This window comes from Natrix helvetica, assembly GCF_964273705.1.
Source record: "Natrix helvetica genome assembly, chromosome: 5".
In the NCBI taxonomy this organism is placed as follows: domain Eukaryota; kingdom Metazoa; phylum Chordata; class Lepidosauria; order Squamata; family Natricidae; genus Natrix; species Natrix helvetica.
This window is the reverse complement of record NC_138551.1, coordinates 26,635,779-26,653,584: the sequence shown is the minus strand read 5'-3', so window position 1 is coordinate 26,653,584 and position 17,806 is coordinate 26,635,779. Positions and strand designations below refer to the sequence as shown.

At 38.1% G+C, this 17,806-nt stretch overlaps 1 protein-coding gene across 5 annotated transcripts in view; it reads right to left on the bottom strand.

Annotated features, from left to right (window-relative positions):
- The window catches only part of VEPH1 (ventricular zone expressed PH domain containing 1), a 153,802-nt gene that overhangs the window by 11,051 nt on the left and 124,945 nt on the right, over nt 1-17,806 (bottom strand). For all 5 annotated transcript variants that reach the window (XM_081956339.1, XM_081956335.1, XM_081956337.1 and 2 more), the window contains exons 10-11: nt 17,169-17,303; nt 6,202-6,319 (exon numbers count right to left, since the gene is read on the bottom strand). In XM_081956339.1, the coding sequence (XP_081812465.1) occupies nt 6,202-6,319; nt 17,169-17,303 (253 nt within the window). The remainder of the gene's footprint in view (nt 1-6,201; nt 6,320-17,168; nt 17,304-17,806) is intronic.

Below are 17,806 nucleotides of genomic sequence, written 5' to 3'. Positions count from 1 at the left end.
AGGTTATAGCCGTAACATTTCTGCATGGTCTTCCATCCAATGCTAATTTTGTCCAACTTTCCTTTGCTTCTTGAAATCAATCAATTTTGTCACATCATGACACGTCCTTGATTTGAACTCACTGCAAATTAAAGCATTCTGTACGATGAGATTATGGAGTCCTTAATGTTAAGCTTGGTGATTTGTTTGCAGATGTTTCCTTACCTGACTAACTTAGAAAGCACCAAAGACTCAACAGTTCAACACCTGAGCTACATAAACTCTCTTCGAATGATAAGATTACACAAGAAGAGGTTTAAAGAATAAAAAATTGCTGCTTAAAATATTACAAATCATGTTTGGGCAGTCCACTGTTCAAAGCTACTTCAGTCCCGGAAAGCATGTTTTGTAGTTTAAAAAAACCCAGTAAAGTTGTCTTAGAATGAGTCTTGGCTCATGGTCACTAGCCAGATATCCAGGCAGCATTCCTGGTAAAAATATGGAAGAATTTTGCCATAGTCTTCATCAAGGATGACCCTGTTTCACTTCTCAATCTAGAGCATGATCTTGATGTTTCTGGTGGACTCTCCTCTTGTTCTGAACCTGCTTAGATTATTTTTTTGATGAAACGAAGGACTAGGGGAGACATGCTAGCAGTGTTCCAATATCTCAGGGGCTGCCACAAAGAGGGAGTCAAACTATTCTCCAAGGCACCTGGGGGTAGAACAAGAAGCAATGGGTGGACACTAATCAAGGAGAGAAGCCTGGACTCGCCTGGACTACTGCAACGCTCTCTACATGGGGCTGCCCTTGAAGAGCACCTGGAGGCTTCAGCTGGTCCAGAATGCGGCCGCGTGGGTTGTCATGGGGGTACCTAGGTGCTCCCATGTTACACCTCTTTTAGGCGGCCTGCACTGGTTGCCAGTTGTTTTCCGGGTGCGATTCAAGGTATTAATTATGACCTTTAAAGCGCTCCATGGCTTAGGCCCAGGGTTCCTGCGAGACCACCTACTGCCACCAGTAGCCTCCCACCGTCCAGTACGATCCCACAGAGTTGGCCTCCTCAGGGTGCTGTCAGCCAGACAGTGTCGGCTGGTGACCCCCAGGGAAGAGCCTTCTCTGTGGGAGTGCCTTCCCTCTGAAATGAGCTGCCCCCGGAGCTTCGCATAATCCCTGACCTCCGGTCCTTCCGACGCACCCTAAAAAGTTGGCTTTTCCAGCAAGCCGGCCTGGCCTGTTAATTTTAACTTATTTTAAATGTATTGTCTTATAAATTCGGTTTGGTTTTTTTGGATATGTATTTAACTTCTTTTTAACTTTTGGGATGTGTGTTTTTTAATGTTGTACGCCGCCCTGAGTTCTTTGGGAGAAGGGCGGCATATAAATCCAATCAAAACAAAACAAACAAAACAAGAAGCAACCTAGAACTCATGGGAACTTTCCTGACAATTAGGACAATTAATCAGTGGAACAACTTGCCTCCAGAAGTTGTGAATGCTCCAACATTGGAAGTTTTAAAGAAGAGATTAGAGAACCATTTGTCTGAAGTGGTCTGGGTTTCCTGCCCAAGCAGGGGGTTGAACTAGAAGGCCTCCAAGGTCCCTTCCAACTATTCTATTCTATTCTATTCTATTCTATTCTATTCTATTCTATTCTATTCTATTCTATTCTATTCCATTCCATTCCATTCCATTCCATTCTTCTGTTTCCCCCAAGCCCAACTTTGGATCGAACTGTATAATTAATTTAGATCACATAGTTTTTACTTATTTTCACATTTACAATATGTTCACTAAGCCATTATATATTAGCTTGGTGCCCTCTGAGCTTAGTTGTTTTTTTTTTGCAGATGTTTCATTACCCAACAAGGCAACACCACCAATGTTAGTCTAACACTGATGATATTACCTAGTTTGAGTAATGAAACGTCTGCAAGAAAACAATCAAGCTCAGAGAGCACCAAGGACCCCTCATTTCAACCCTGAGCTACAAATATTAGCCTTCATTGGTACCACTATATCAGGAGTGTCCAAACTTGGGAACTTTAAGACTTGTGGACTTCAACTCCCAGAATTCCCCAGCCAGGCTGGCTGGGGAATTCTGGGAGTTGAAGTCCACAAGTCTTAAAGTTCCCAAGTTTGGACACTCCTGCACTATATAGTATAGGTTTAGGTAAAAAAATGCTGAAATGTAAATTGTTGCAAGGTTCAACCCAAACTCACATTAGACAGAAATTACATTGTTGTATTTTCTAAAAGTATTTCCCGGTCAACTATAAAGTCCCCACCCCCCCCAGTATTCATTAGAAAACCCTAATTAATTCTTTCAGTTGTATGAGGGAAAATGTAGGGTTGGGAGGAAAAGCAGAGAAGGCACCGTGATCTTCTTAATCCTTATAAATAATGGGAAATCTGTGTTTCTGATTGAGGAAAAGGAATATGAATGGAATGTGTATTTAATGCATAAATGAGTAAGTATGGTATGAATGAGTCTATATGGTTTGAATGGAACTGTATGTGTAAATGGCATTTGTGCATGTCCAAATTGTCTTTAGGTTATCTCACGATTAAACTGATGAAACAGGATGTAAGATTCTAGTGGTGTGTGTGTGTGTGTGTGTGTTTTATTAAAAAAAACTTCTTTTAAATAGATATTAAAAGAAACTGTCACCAGGAATGGAATCTCATGTTCTCTCCTTCTTATCCTTGCTCTAATATCCATAGCAAAAGATACATAACTAAATAGATAAGCTATTTTTAAACAGATATTACATAGCATTTTTGTACTTATGAGAATGAGATATGTAGTATAAACAAATAAAAGATATGCTGGTGGTGTAAGTTGAAAAGTAAACTATTAGCTGAAGATCAAAGTCCTATCAGGCCCTTCCAGATGTCCTTGCTAGGAATAATGGGAATTGTAGTACAACATATCCAGAAAGACTCATGTTGACGAATATACATGGTCTCTAAAATATATTTTAAGAGCACGGATTCTAGTTGTCTGCAAAAAAAAAAAAAAACACTCTCCATATAGAAGATGACTATTCAGAAAATAAATCTATTTCATTTTTGGCTATGACAGCAGGAAATGAGTAAAGAAAGCCCCTGATATAGTCTGTTTTCTTATATCAAACATTTGATTCAGTATGTTCTACATTAGAGTGTTTTGCGCTCTCTCTATCTCTCATTGGTTACTTTTAAATAACAGAGGGAGACAGGTATTGATAAAACTATATACATTTAGAGCTCTTAAATGGCTTTTTAGCTGAACTTTGTTCCTAAGAACTATTAAAAGCAGCCACCACATGCTCTTTAGGAAATTCATGATGTCGACAACCTACTAAGAAGTTAAGAATCCAGATCTGCAAAAGCAATATTCAGACTTTAATATACAATCAATATATTAAGGTATTTGAACTGCAGTAAAAAGAATATGTTGCTTATCACTGACTATCCTTCTCCATTCATTTGTGCTTGTCTCCATGTGGGGCATTCCTGTATCTTCGTGGTCACCATCAGATTATCTAAGGCTGAATAGTTTTGGGAAAAATAGGGGAGACCACCTTTTTTACCCCAAGAATAATTACCTAAACAGGGATGGTTTTTCTGATCACATTCAAAGAACCACAGTGGCTGAGAAGCAGTTGATCAATTACCAATAGAACAGAATACTTGTAACTCAGGGTTGAATTGTGTGGTCCTTGATGCTCTCTGATTTTGATGGTTTTCTTGCAGATATTTCATTACTTAGGTCAGTGCTAAAAGTGAGTGGGTTTGCTCTTATTTTTATAAACTAGTGGCTGGCCCTGTCAGTGTTTGTGGAAGTACCGTATTCCTTGACTCCAAACCACACTGCTTTCTCCCACTGTTCATGCTACTTAGTTTGGTAATGAAACATCCACAAGAAAACCATCCAGGTCAGAGAGCACCAAAGACATCACAGTTAATATTTCCTATGAGCATGTTCAAAGCATACTATGTCGCTTCCATGGACTGCCAAAAGCGATTAGCTACAGAACATTTCAAAAAAGCCGGTACAGTTGAATGGAAACCCAAATTTGTAATGCATAGAAACAACAGGGGGCATAAATAAAATTGGTGTACCTGTGAATATTGTCGGCAGTTATGTCAACAAACATTTCACTGATCAATGAAGCAGAACTTAATTAAGCATGTAGGACCAATACTGTACAGACCAGTTTTCTACTGCTTTCTACATGTATTTTTAGCTATTACTTCTACTCTGGGTAAAATAACAGCAGAAGAATAAAATATAAAGGAATAAAATAAATCTGTAAGCATACATATATTTAGAATTGGGATGTACCATGTAGAATTGGGGGGCAGAGAGAAAAGAAATAGAAGGAAAAATATTTAAAGTGAATTTGATTGTGCAGACTCTTAAGAACTATTAGTATACATCGTAAAGAAACGGCACTAGGATCAAAATATGCCACAATATTATCAAGTTTGAACTTGTATTATATGTTTCAGAACAAAAGAATGACATCGCTACTTTTACTGTAACTCTTTATATTCTTATTAATCTTATTAATATCAATAATACATTCTTCTGGTTGGTGTGGTTATGATTTCAGTTTTAATTTACTTTGTTTAGGCGTTGCAAAAAACAACACTTTAACCAAATAATAACTCTGTCTAGATCATACTCTTAAACAGATGTGCTACTGAGGGAAATGAATACATTTGCCTTTGGAAATGTCATATAATAAATTCTGAAGCAAAACTGAGCCAGTTGAAATACAATAAAAAGCACTTAACGGATACAAGGCTGTATGACATTAGTGGAATTTTAAAAAAGTTTTCATCTCTGCATGATAGCCAACAGTCAGCATTAAAGAGTTGTCCAAACTCCTTAATTGCCAGCTGTTTCCATCCTGCTGAATCATTTCAATGGCTTCACATCTTCTAATGGCAAGTCATTTTAACTGGCAACTGTTTTACTTCTCATAACTCCATCTGCCCAAAACAGTGAATTGTTTCCAGCACAAACATACTGGCCCCAAAGAATAATTAGTACAATTCCACTTTACTGAGGTCTTACCCAGAAGACACAGAAATTGACAAGGAAACTAATCGCTTAAAAAAAAACAGAACGAAACAAAAATGCTTGATTTGCTTGGCAAAATTTTATTAAGTTTATTAAGTTTATGTAAACAATATGCTAACTATCAATATTAAAAAAGTAAAATAGCAGCATCAAGAGTGTTCAACTAAACATGTATTATATGTTTATAAGACAAGGGCTTTTATTGCATTTCTTCCAGTATGGTGGAATTGCCTCAGGCATCAAATTTATCAAATATGGAATCTCAAATTTTAGATTCGATGTTTGAATGTGGCCATTATATTTTCACACTCTGCAAATCCTGAAATTATATTAGTATTCAATACAGAATTCTATTATATTGTGTATTGAATACTATGACAGAACTTCTCTCTTTACAATAATACCCTCCACCCTAATCTGTTCTTATGGAGGCATTGAAAAGGCTATGGGAGGGAAAGAGAATTGCACTCTTCTGATTCTGCTTGTAGAAACTGTTCTTTTCTGTCATTAAGAGAAGTGAATTGGACAGAATCCCAAAATAACCAACCATCTCTAATTCTGTTCAATTGGCAATAATGAAGCATTCTAATTTATATGTTTCATTTATTCAACCGCATGGCATACCCTTTACTGATCTGTAAAGTAACAAAACTTGTCAATAATTGAAATCTGCCCTATGGAAATGATCAAACTTCACTATTGAAAACACATATAAACGTGCAAGTTTAGAAGTGATCTGGCAGACTGCGAATATTAAGAGACTATCCAAAAAGATTTCATTTTCAATGTCACATTTAATTTGTTCTTTTTTTTTCTGATGATGATGATAATGACCTAACCTTGCTTAGGTCAAGTACAACCATGTTTTCCAAGCAAGACAAAGGAACAGAATAGGATAGGATAGGATAAGATAGGACAGGACAGAATAACAGAGTTGGAAGGGATCTTGGAGCTCTTCTAGTCTAAGCCCTGCTCAGGCAGGAAATATACCATTTCAGACAAAAAGGTAAACCTTAATTGCTATACCAAAGAGGCTCACTGTTAATAACATGATTGCATAATTCATATATTTTATGCAGAACGCCCTTCATTAGATTCTGAATCTGTATTATTTATATCACTCAGTTCTTATGCAGAAAAATCTCTTACCTGTTGCCTTGTCAGGATTGTTACACATGAAACATTGCCAAGCCCCCACTTCTTCATTGTAACTGAATAAATCAAAGAACCTCACTTCTTCCAGGTGTAATTGTACGTGGTCCAGATCCTAAGCAAGTTTTTTTTTTAAAAAAATGGGGGGAAATAAGAATGGAGTTGACTGTCATGCAACTGATGCCTGCATAAGTAAAGCAATAAAGTTAAATTCCTTACAGTGATTGGAATGTGAACTAAACATTTATAAGCACCGGATTCATCCTTTTATCTCTATATAAGATGTATGGTGAAACTCTTCTGATGGTGTTTTGCAAACATCTTTAGTTCTAGCTAAAAATATTAAATATACGATAATATAATATTTGAACTAACTTGAGAATTTTGGTGGGTGTTTTCTACTGTTTCAGGCAAAAGTCTTTTTCTCCCAGACTCTATGCAATTTTTCACCCAGTTGTATGTATGTATCATTTGTATGGAATCAAAATCCACCCCACCTCTAGTGAGGTTTGTATCCAAAAAAGGCATTCTCTGGGCTTTGTGACACCCCCCCCCCAATTCACCCTTTCTGTTGCATTTTCTTAATGGACAAGTGATATTATTATTTGAGAGGAGTGTACATGCATAAGGGGGAGTAAAAGAACTATCATTCAGTATTCCAAAGCACCAAAGGACAGGAGAAGAAATAATGAGTGGAAACTAATCAAGGAGAGAAGCAACCTGGAATTAAGGAGAAACTTCCTAGCAGTGACAACAATTAACCAGTGGAACAGCTTGCCTTCAGACATTGTGGGTGCTCCATCACTGGAGGTTTTAAAGAAAAGACTGGACAGTCATTTGTATAAAATGGTAGGGTCTCCTGCTTGAGCAGTGAGTTGTTAGATAGGGCAATGAGAAGGCAGACTCAGGTTTAACGCAACAACAGCTCTTTATTACAACAGTCAAGTCTGTACAATCCAGCAGCAGTTAGGTCTGACAGCTCTCCTTTTATAGGGAGCTATCAGACCTCTCGACCAATCAGATTGAACCTCTGTTCCCGCCTAAACAGAGGACTGGCGTGGAAACCATAGTAGCCTGTGTTAATATCTAACAGGGTACAAGACCTCCAAGATCTCTTCCAGCTCTGTTCCGTTCTGTTCTGTTCTGCTCTGCTCTGCTCTGCTCTATTCTATGAATCTGTAGGTGAGGTGAGAACTTCTGTAATCAGAGACATCTGCAACATTGGAGGCTTTCATTAAAAGGATAGAAACAGTATTAAGCATCATGCAAGTTCTGCCCTTTTTGTATTTGTGTGCAAGCTGAGTGCAAAAGGGTGGAAATTCATTGTGACAGCATAATGTGGCTTTCCTTCTCTGTTCATCTTACTCTAATTCCACATCCCTTCTCTTACGCTATGACTTCCCATTTGTTTCCCATGTTCTATGCATATTTAGTATAATATGGCATGAACATGTAACCATGCAGTCTTAATAATGGTAGGAAAATGAAAAATATCATGGCTTCCCTCTGCTTCTAAGTAGCAAACAATATCTCCATGGTGTAATCTTATAGTGGGTATCTGCTGGATACTGCTGGGCTTCAAGATTTAGTGACTGTGGTTCAGATAACAGATTTTATGATGATTGGCTGGCAACTGTGGCTGGCATCCTATGCTACCCTGAGGATGCAGACACAGTTGCTGGCAAAATATCAGGAAATCTGTTGTGTAGATCACAGTCACTAAATCCTGAAGCCCAACACTGCCCAAAGTAACAGTAACAGAGTTGAAAGGGTCCAATCCCCTGCTCACATAGGAGATCTGTATTAGACCTGAATTGCCAAACTGCTGACCTTTTTGATCGTATTAAAAAAAATATTACATACTAAAAATATATTCCATACTAAAAAAAAAGCATACCAAAGAGTGATCTCTCTTTAATAACCAATGTGATACTTCAACCATCATGAGAGATAGGCAAAATGATGGCAAAATGTGTTAGTAAGTTAAGGCTTTGTATCCCTGTTTAGATTCTTCACACATCCAAAGTCATATGAAATCACAGCACTTATTTTCAAGTGATTATGGCACAAGGTACTCAGTTTAGCCAAAGAAAATAATAATAATAATAATAATAATAATAATAATAATAATAATAATAATAATAATAATAATAATAATAATAATAATAATAAAAAAGCAGCCTTCCCACAGCAAATCTTTCTTAGAGAGATTCTTCTTATGCATCAGTCTAAAATATTAATTGTGGAGAAACTGTCATAAAAGCCTAGAGAAATTTGTTTCATTAATAGATTAAGAAGCTGAAGAATACTATGACATCACAATGGTATGAATATCTGTACATGTTATCAGCTTTCCAAGTCATTTCTAATTAAAATGATAAAACATAAACCACCTGCAAATTATTGAGTGCAATTGTAGACGCGGTAAAAAATGGAGAAGAAAAATCATGTTCTCGTCAACATGTTGGAATCTGGATTTATATGGGTTTTAATGGTAATACCCCACTGGAGCGATCACAGCTCAGGGAGTCCATTGTGGCAGTCAAAGCTAAAATAAGGCCATCCATTTTTTCTTTATGGTCCATCCATTATTTTGTTGAAGAAAAGACTGCTGTTCCAGTCTTGATAACAGCAATAGGAACTGTAAACAAAGGATGACTTCATCCTATCCAGAAATCCTGTTCCCAGATCATTTGTACTTCTTTGTATCCACTATATGGATCTACGGTAGAGTGGAAGCACCATAGTTTTTTTGTCTATTTGTATGAAGAAGGTTCTGTCCTCTTCCAAGCAGAAAAAGACTTGAAACTCTGCATAATTCCAACTGTAATAAGTCATCTCCATGATTCTATGAAGAAAATTTCACCCTTTGACATCACATGTTTGATTGTGCATGTAGATATTGTCCCTCATTTGACAATATCTACAGAACCTGGAGGCAAAGTCAATGTCCAGCTTTGTTCTCTAATAAAGACATCACTATATTTTTGTGGAAATCTCCTATTTTCTTGTTCACAGAAGTTTTCTCTTTCTATTTGTTTTGCATGTCCTTTTAAGATGTCCTATAATGAACTGTGGCACTGTTCTACTGAAAATCCCCCCTCCCTCTGCTGAATGATAAATGTGAATGATAAAAGTAGCTGCCCTACTTAGCTTTTGTGGATCTCCCAAAGTACAGGAATGAGTAATTTCTCCCTGACAAGTGACATTATAAGCCAATACAAATGATTTTGCAATGGATTGAGAAAATGTTGCAATGTTTGTTCTAAAAGCAACATAGCTGCCGTCCTTTGAAAATATCCATGAAGCAATTGACCGGAAATCTGTAAGGATATAAATACATCTGGAAACAATTTATGCACCAACAAATTTGAATTACACTATAAAAATATTTTCTGTGACATGTACATAACTGAAAATTAAAACACAATCCTTTGTGCAAGTTTATTTTAAAAAAGACATACAGACCGTTTTGATTGACATACATGGATTTGGTCATATGCAGCAGTCAATAATAATTACATACTTAAATCATTGAAATAATTTACACAAATTTGCTTATGGGATAAATTTAAAATTATACCAGTGGAAGGTAAACACACCATGTTTTAGCAACAATTTTAACAATTAGTATTAATAGTTTAGTATTAAAATATTAATAACTCACACAATTATATGCACAATGCTCAACTTTGCGCAAGTGCATTTAGAAAGAAATTCCATTAAATTCAGTGGAAGTTAAGGAAGCATTCACAGGATTGCACAGAAGGAACACATTTTTTTTATGATGATAACAGATTCTACTTCTGAGTGACTCAGACATAACAGATAACAGAATAACAGAGTTGGAAGGGACCTTGGGTGTCTTCTAGTCCAACCCCCTGCTAAAGGGGTTGAACCTGGATGGTTCTGTCAATTTGATTTGCATTTAATATCTCATCTTATAAGAGAATGTTGAATTCTGATATTTGGCAGATAAGTGGATTGATACTTATTCACATATTTATGTGACTTTCCTATAAGTATATCTATTTTTCTAGGCAATTTTCCCAGTATCCATAACTTTTGCAAGCCATTTTTCTACCATCATCTGTTAGGTTCAAGACAGCTTGCCACAGCTGACTTGCCACTTATTCTGCTGTAAGATAAGTTGACCCACCGCAGTCAACTCCCCATGGGACAATTCAATGTGGGATATCTCAAGAGAGAGAGACAAATGAATTGCACAGGCCTTGTCTTGCTTTAAGTTTGTACAAGGGGTGAAATCCAGCAGGTTCTGACAGGTTCTGGAGAACCAGTAGCGGAAATTTTGAGTAGTTCGGAGGACCAGTAATGGAAGTTTTGAATAGTTCGGAGAACCAGTAAATGCCACCTCTGGTTGGCCCCACCCCCATCTATTCTCTGCCTTCTGAGTCCCAGCTTATCGGGAGGGAATGGGGATTTTACAGTATCCTTCTCCTGCCACGCCCACCAAGTCACGCCCACCAAGCCACACCATAACCACCAAGCCATGCTCACAGAACTGGTAGTAAAAAAAAATTGAATTTCACCACTGGTTTGAATCTTCTCACGTTAGAAGTCCTTGAAGCTGGAGACAGAGCAGAGCGTGAAGTCCCAGTTGCCTATCAGCCAAGGTGTGTGCTCCATCAGCCATGGAGCAAGTGCAGCACACCCAGGTAGTCCTTGTGCTGATCCAGGCCGAGGCTGTGGTGCACGTGTGAGAGTAAGCCTGTTGCCACTGTTGTGTGTTCCTTGCATGCCCACTGTGAGGGCCAGCTGCTCTGCTGACATCTAGGGACTGGCCTCTGGACTCACCAAATGTGCAGGGCTGGAAGAGGAAGTGAAGGGTTTGGAGTTCTTCAGCAGCTTCATTTTAAAAGAGGTCCCAGATTTCTCAGGGGCTATTTCCTCAGCCAGAAATAATTCTTTCAGTTCAATTGGTCCAGGGGCATTTCCCCAGCTGATCAATGAAGGATTCCTTGGGGATTCACGGGATCAGGCCATTTGTTCCCATTCCACCACAGGGAGCTAAACGTGGAAATATGGGTTGTCAGCAGCAGCCTTCAGGTTGAATGCCTGCCATATGTGCCACCCCTTAAAAGCGTCCTTTTTGTCTTAAAAACACAGAGAGAAAGCACGCCAGAGCTGGAATAAACCTCTGTCAGCCCCTAAACTCATTTTTGTGCGCAAATTGACCACTCAACTGCGATACCTTGACCAATCTAAGGTTTTTCCAATCAAGCAACATATCCAACTTCAATCTGCTTAGTTCCACCATATAAACAAAATTAAGAAACAGTAAAATGGTGGCGAATCAGCTGGTGAGATTTTGAGGCTAATTTTGTATGCCTACTTCCGGGGTGAGCAATAACTTTACTTAAAAGTTGACTCCCCAGTAGAAATGGTTAGGAGCATGGTTGAGCTTGTTCCTTTTCTCATCTTCCTCAGCACGTCTGCTTTTTCTTTCCCCAATGCCTCCCTTCTCCCCTCTCTCGGTCTCAGCTCCAAATCTGTCCTTTTCCTTTCCATGCAAGCAAACCTTAAGTCAGGGGTGTCCAAACTTGGGAACTTTAAGACTTGTGGACTGCAACTCCCAGAATTCTGCCAGCATAGAATTCTGGGAGTTGAAGTTCACAAGTCTTAAAGCATAGCTGGCTGGGGAATTCTGGGAGTTGAAGTCCACAAGTCTTAAAGTTCTCAAGTTTGGACACCCCTGCCTTAAGTGAACTTAACCCCAAGCCAACCACTTCCCCTTCCATCCCTTTGCATTTGGGGAAGCCGGAGGTGGAGAACCAGTATCTGAATCAGCAGAGCAGCTGGCCCTTGCAGCTGGCATGCCAGGAAGAAGTGGTGGTGGTGGGCAACCTCTCGCAAATGCACCCATGCCCTCGACCTGGCTCTATGCAGGGAGTATCTGGGCATGCTACGCTTGCTCCATTGCTTGGACTCCATGCTCTGGTTCACTGCAGCCTCGAGGATCTTTAACTTCAGAAGGTTCAAACCCAAAGCAAGGCGATTCACTGCTGCGATTCACTTGTCCCTCTCTTGAATTATCCCACATTGAATTTTCCTGCGGCGAGTTGACCCATGTTGAGTTGATCACAGTGAGTTAGTTAGGGTGAGTCAGCTGTGGTTAGTTGTCCCATTCCACATCTATTGCTAGATATTGAACTATGGTGCAAAATCCTGGAAAGTATCTGTTTGGTTAAACATCTGCATGTTGGGTATTTTTTGTATATCTGTCAGAATCAAAACTGGTAGGTTTAAAAATTGTGAAGGGGTCATTTTTTTTCTGTCACTGCACCGAAGATATGCAAGTGGACACTCTAGCACAGTAATTCACCATCTTGGCATCTTGAAGATATGTGGCCTTCAACCCCCAGAATTCCCTAGCCAGCATGCTTACTGTGGGATTTTGGGAGTTGAAATCCACGTATCTTCAACATGCCAAGGTTGATAGACACTGCTGTAGGATATAATGGTAACTACATGAAAATGCCTGACAGCAATTTCTACAAAGCACAATACAATATAATCAAATATATTCATGGTCTCCAGCAAAGACTGACATTTATCCAGGTTGAGGAAATCATGCCAGATAGTGAAGGATAAGGTTTTCCTATCCCCCACTTCCTGAGTAATTATGACAAATGTTTAAAAGAGCTATTTCAATCAACTAGGGAAAAAAAGGAAATATTTAAAACATTTTTTAAAAGAATCCCCAGTGAAGAGTTTTTAGCGATGTTCAGAATGCCAGGCATTTCAAAATTATTTGACTGATATAAAACATCTGGCTCTTTCTGATTAAGTGATATAGTTGCCGTGCTTTATTATGTTAAAATTGACCAGCTGTAAATTAAAACAACACCCCATCCCACCCCAATCAGATTTATTTAGCTTTTCCTTGCTGTTCATCAATTTACCTCTTCACGGTCACTTTTCTGTTAGAAGTATTTTCTCAGGGAAAATTGTTTAAGCTAGATCTTTGACTGTAAAGGGAGATTCTTGTCTTGAAACCAGTGGAGTCTGACAGATTTATGTCGCAGGGCAGTTTAAGTGGCCTGCTGCCAAAGGAAGCTATATGGCCTGTTAAAATGTGTTTACATCAGCAATTGAGGCTAATAGGTTTCCAGCTTTACAAAGGAAGCAAAAATAATGTGGTATGGAATAACTTCATACTCACAGCAATAATAGTTACATGTGGATTGAAAATGTCAAACTAGTTCTATGCTTGCCCTCATGCTTGCAATGCATGCAGTCAAGCATGCTGATGGAATTCATATCTGAAGGGAATGGATACAGATCTTGTTGGATACAATCCAGATGTGTTGCCATAGAGCTGAAAGTAAAATTGCAATTCTTCTCTTCATCATGCTGGGATTCAGCAGGATAGCTATCATAGTTGTATGTACAAAAAGCCAATGCCAAATAGAGTCCCTTAATTTTAGAATTAAATAAGTTTAAGGCACAATCAGAAACTTACTTTCTTGGAAGTGAGTGCAATGTTTCCAGATTGACTTTGTAGCCTTCCTTCGAGAAACTCATCTAATGCTACCAAGGTAGGGGGGAAAAATCTTGGGCTACTCCACTATTTTCTCATCTATTCCTTTTTTTTTCTTGATAAGAAAATGAAAGAAGTAGCGGAAAATGAAGATTGCATATAGGCAAAGATTATGTATGGGAATCTGGAAAATTCTGTGAACCAGGTGGATATGAGGACAGGGATGATAACAGACCTTTCACATTATAACTGTATGTACTAAGATAGTATCAATAAAGGACAGTATTTGTAGCTCAGGGTTGAAATGAGGTGCTTTGGTGCTCTCTGAGCATGGTTGTTTTCTTGTAGATATTTCATTATCCTAATTAGGTAACATAAGCGCTAGTAAGGAATGGATTTGCTCTACGTTTATATTTTAATGGATTGCCTGTCAGTGTTAGTGGGGGTAATCTTACAGGTTCTTTGATGGGTTGCTTACTGTTGCCTTGATTGGCAGTTCCTTGATAGCACTTAGTACTTAAGACTTATATACGGCATTACAGTGCTTTACAGCCCTCTGTAAGTGCTTTACAGAGTCAGCATATTGCCACCAACAAACTTGGTCCTCATTTTACCCTCCTTGGAAGGATGGAAGGCTGAGTCAACTTTGAGCCTGGTGAGATTTGAACTGCCAAATTGCAGTCAGCTGGCAGTCAGCAGACGTAGCCTGCAGTACTGCACTGTAATCACTGCACCAATAAACCGATTGTAGTATTGTTTACTTAATTGTTGGTCTGATGTTAATCTTGGCGTTAATCTATACTCATCTGGGTGTTGATTGCTGGTGAGAAGGTGTTTTGGTTTTTAGATTCCCTTTTTGGCTTGTTGATGGTCTCTTGCACAATAGGTAGATGTTACTTATGTCTATGTGTCTATTGATGGCCAATTTATCAGAGTGCCAGGCTTCCAGGAATTCTCTAGTGTTTTTGCAAGATGGGTGGCAAACAAATAAAACCGAGGAGCCTTTTAAAAGTATTTGATGATTTGCTGTGGGTTACCTTTGGTAATCAAAGCAGGAAATGATAACATTCCTTGATGAAGTGTGATCATTTGGTTTTTTTTTACATGACCGAAGTAGCATTTTTCTAGTCTAAAAGTTTTCTAGATTTTTTTTTTAAGCGAGGCATCACTGAAGGATTGAGAAAGAATTTCTCATTGCTTGGTTTCAATTATGCAATTTAAAGTTAGGGTTGCAAATATATTTTTTCTTGTTATAAAAAGAAAAATTGTGGGCAGTCAAGACTTACCTCAAATATGTTTTTGTTTTAAACAGATTCCATGCTGGAGATTCAATTGAACCCAATTAAAGATTAATAGATTTGACCAGAAATTCCTTGCTGACTTTGAAACAGTATTATTTACAATCTTTGAAAATGCAATTGCTTTGAAACAGTAATCTTTTCAAAGGGCAAAGGTTGACACGACAGAGCCTGCGCAAATAATTACTCTTCTGGAGTCCTTGCCATAACCCACAACTATGTGACTTTGCAAAAGGGAACTAAACAATTCATTATGATAGTTTCTCTGCTATTTGAAATGAGTTTCCTCCTTTCTCTTTGTAAATAAGAAAAAAAGCTTATTTGCATTTTCCGTTCATATATCAACAGCATGTGGAAGAGATTAGTGAGAAAACTCAGACATTTCTACAAACAGATGGCGTAAATGGAAACATTGCAAAGATCAGAACTTGAATTCCTCTGCATTGCTTTGCCACTGTGCTCTAGTCATGAAAGACAATGAATGTTACCTGTGGCAGGTTGGTAGGATTTTCAGAGACCGTATATTTCTGAATAACAGTTGCTGAAGAGCTACAACGGGAGAAGGGAATTAGCACTTCCTGAAGGTATCTGGCAGATGGTTTCTGAATAAGATGGTTCCAAATGTCATCCAACAGACTATTCTTAAATTTTTTTGAAGAATTATAGGCCAAGGTCAGTCTGCTTCAACTTCAGACCCAGCCTAGAATTAAGGAGAACTTTCCTGGCAGTGAGAATTAAAATGGCTTTCCTCCAGAAGCAGTGGGTGCTTCATTGGTGGAGAAAAGATTGGGCAGCCATTTGTCTGAAATGGTATATAGGGTCTCCTGCTTGAAAAGACCTCCACAGTTCCTTCTGTTATTCTGTGTTCTATGATCATATATTTTAGTGTTGCCATACAGCAATCACATGTAGAAATGCTGCATCATGGGAAAAAAATTAAAGGGTATTGTTCTTTTGTTCCTGATCTTCAGAGACAAAATATGCTTATTTTATTAATACAGTGACATTTCTAACCCATCTCAGTAGGGCTAGGCTGGGCTACTAATACTAATCAGTGTTATTTATGACTAGGAATTGGGTGGGAGACCACAAGAGAATTTCAGGGCCGTAGACCAGACTGGGCAATAGATAAAAAGGCAACAGAAAGCAGTCCAGACTGTAGCCAAGAAACAGTATGATTATTGTCAGGATAACAACAAGAATTGAGCAGAAGATTTCCTTATACTTACTGATTGAACACAGAGTGAGATACAATAAATTAAAACAATGTATATAAAAGAAAGGGATTAAAAAGATATCGGATATTACAACAAGCTTAAAATTTTCGAGGCCACGGCACTCAAAACCTTACTAATCAGAAAGTACAATATTATAAATTATTCATATAATTGGCCAGCTATGTATGATTATCATACATGTCTATGGAGATGTTCAGTCATTCAGGTCATGGTTGTCCCTAAGGTGCTTTTTTCAAGAGGCAACTGAACTTTCTGCTTTTCCTTTGTTTGAAGACGTTTTGCTTCTCATCCAAGAAGCTTCTACACCTCTGACTGGATGGTGGGGAATGGGAGGATTTATACTCCTTGCAGACAGCTGGTCATTTGTATTCTTTTAGCAGGTTGTTAAGGTCACCTAAAGGTTTATCGGTGTCATCAGGGTTACCTGAGTGGAGCCTTCTTGGAACTATTGAAAAGATTGTGTTGTAGATGGGAGATAGATGTTGTCATATCCCTCCCCCTCTGTTGAAAGACGGCTGTTCAATTTTGATATAGATTTTGAAGACGACACAGTTCTTTCAATAGTTCCAACAAGCAAGGAGTATAAATCCTTCCATTCCTCACCATCCAGTCAGAATTGAAGAAGCTTCTTGGATGAGAAGCAAAGAAAACCAGAAAGTCCAGCTGCCTCTTGAAAAAAACACCTTTGGGATTATCATACATATAACAAAGATAATTGAGATGGAGATAACCCTCTGTAACCATTTTCTATCATTTTTCATTTGAAGGCTTCACATATCAAACAATAAACATCACCTTAAAAATTCCAACTATTCAACTGCTTTCATCTCTAGGCAGATTCAGAGATATGGTTGTGATTTTTCTTGCAGTAAATAAGGACAACACATACAAACCCCACTCCTTTGAAGGCTCATAAGAAAAAAATACCTTCTTATGTGGAAATGTAGATTGCACCATTGCAGTTTCAAAACTATGTGTTCCCTTAAGCTGGGTTTTTTCCCACAAGATCTTCAGGACTTGCAAATAATTATTCTGCATGGACAATGGTTCTGGGAACAAGCCCTAATAGACAAAAAGAAAAACAATACTAATTGAAAAGAATATTTGTATCTCAAGTTTGTGAGGTCCTTGGTGCTTTCTGAGCTTGGAGGTTTTCTTGCAGAAAAATTTCATTATCAAACTAGGTAACAAACTGCAAGAAAACCACCAAGCTCAGAAAGCACCAAAGAGCTAATAAAAACATACCGTTTTGGGTATTATTTTTCCATTTGCAAGAATCATATACTGTATCAGGTTAAATGCCTGTGCATCTCTAGATGAAATTGGGCATTACAAGAAAACATGTTTTTGCAATTGATAATTAATTGAGTGTTCTAAAAATATTGGGAAAACTTAAGAAATATGCCACAAATTAGCATTTGGTAGAGTAGCCATGAAGGCCTTGGAAATAATATTAAATTGCTGTGATGATGCACAACCTCAGAATTATGCAATATTTGGAATTTCCTGTGACACTCTATGGAAGTGAAAGCTAGGCTTTGAAAAAGCAGGATAGGAAATGTATT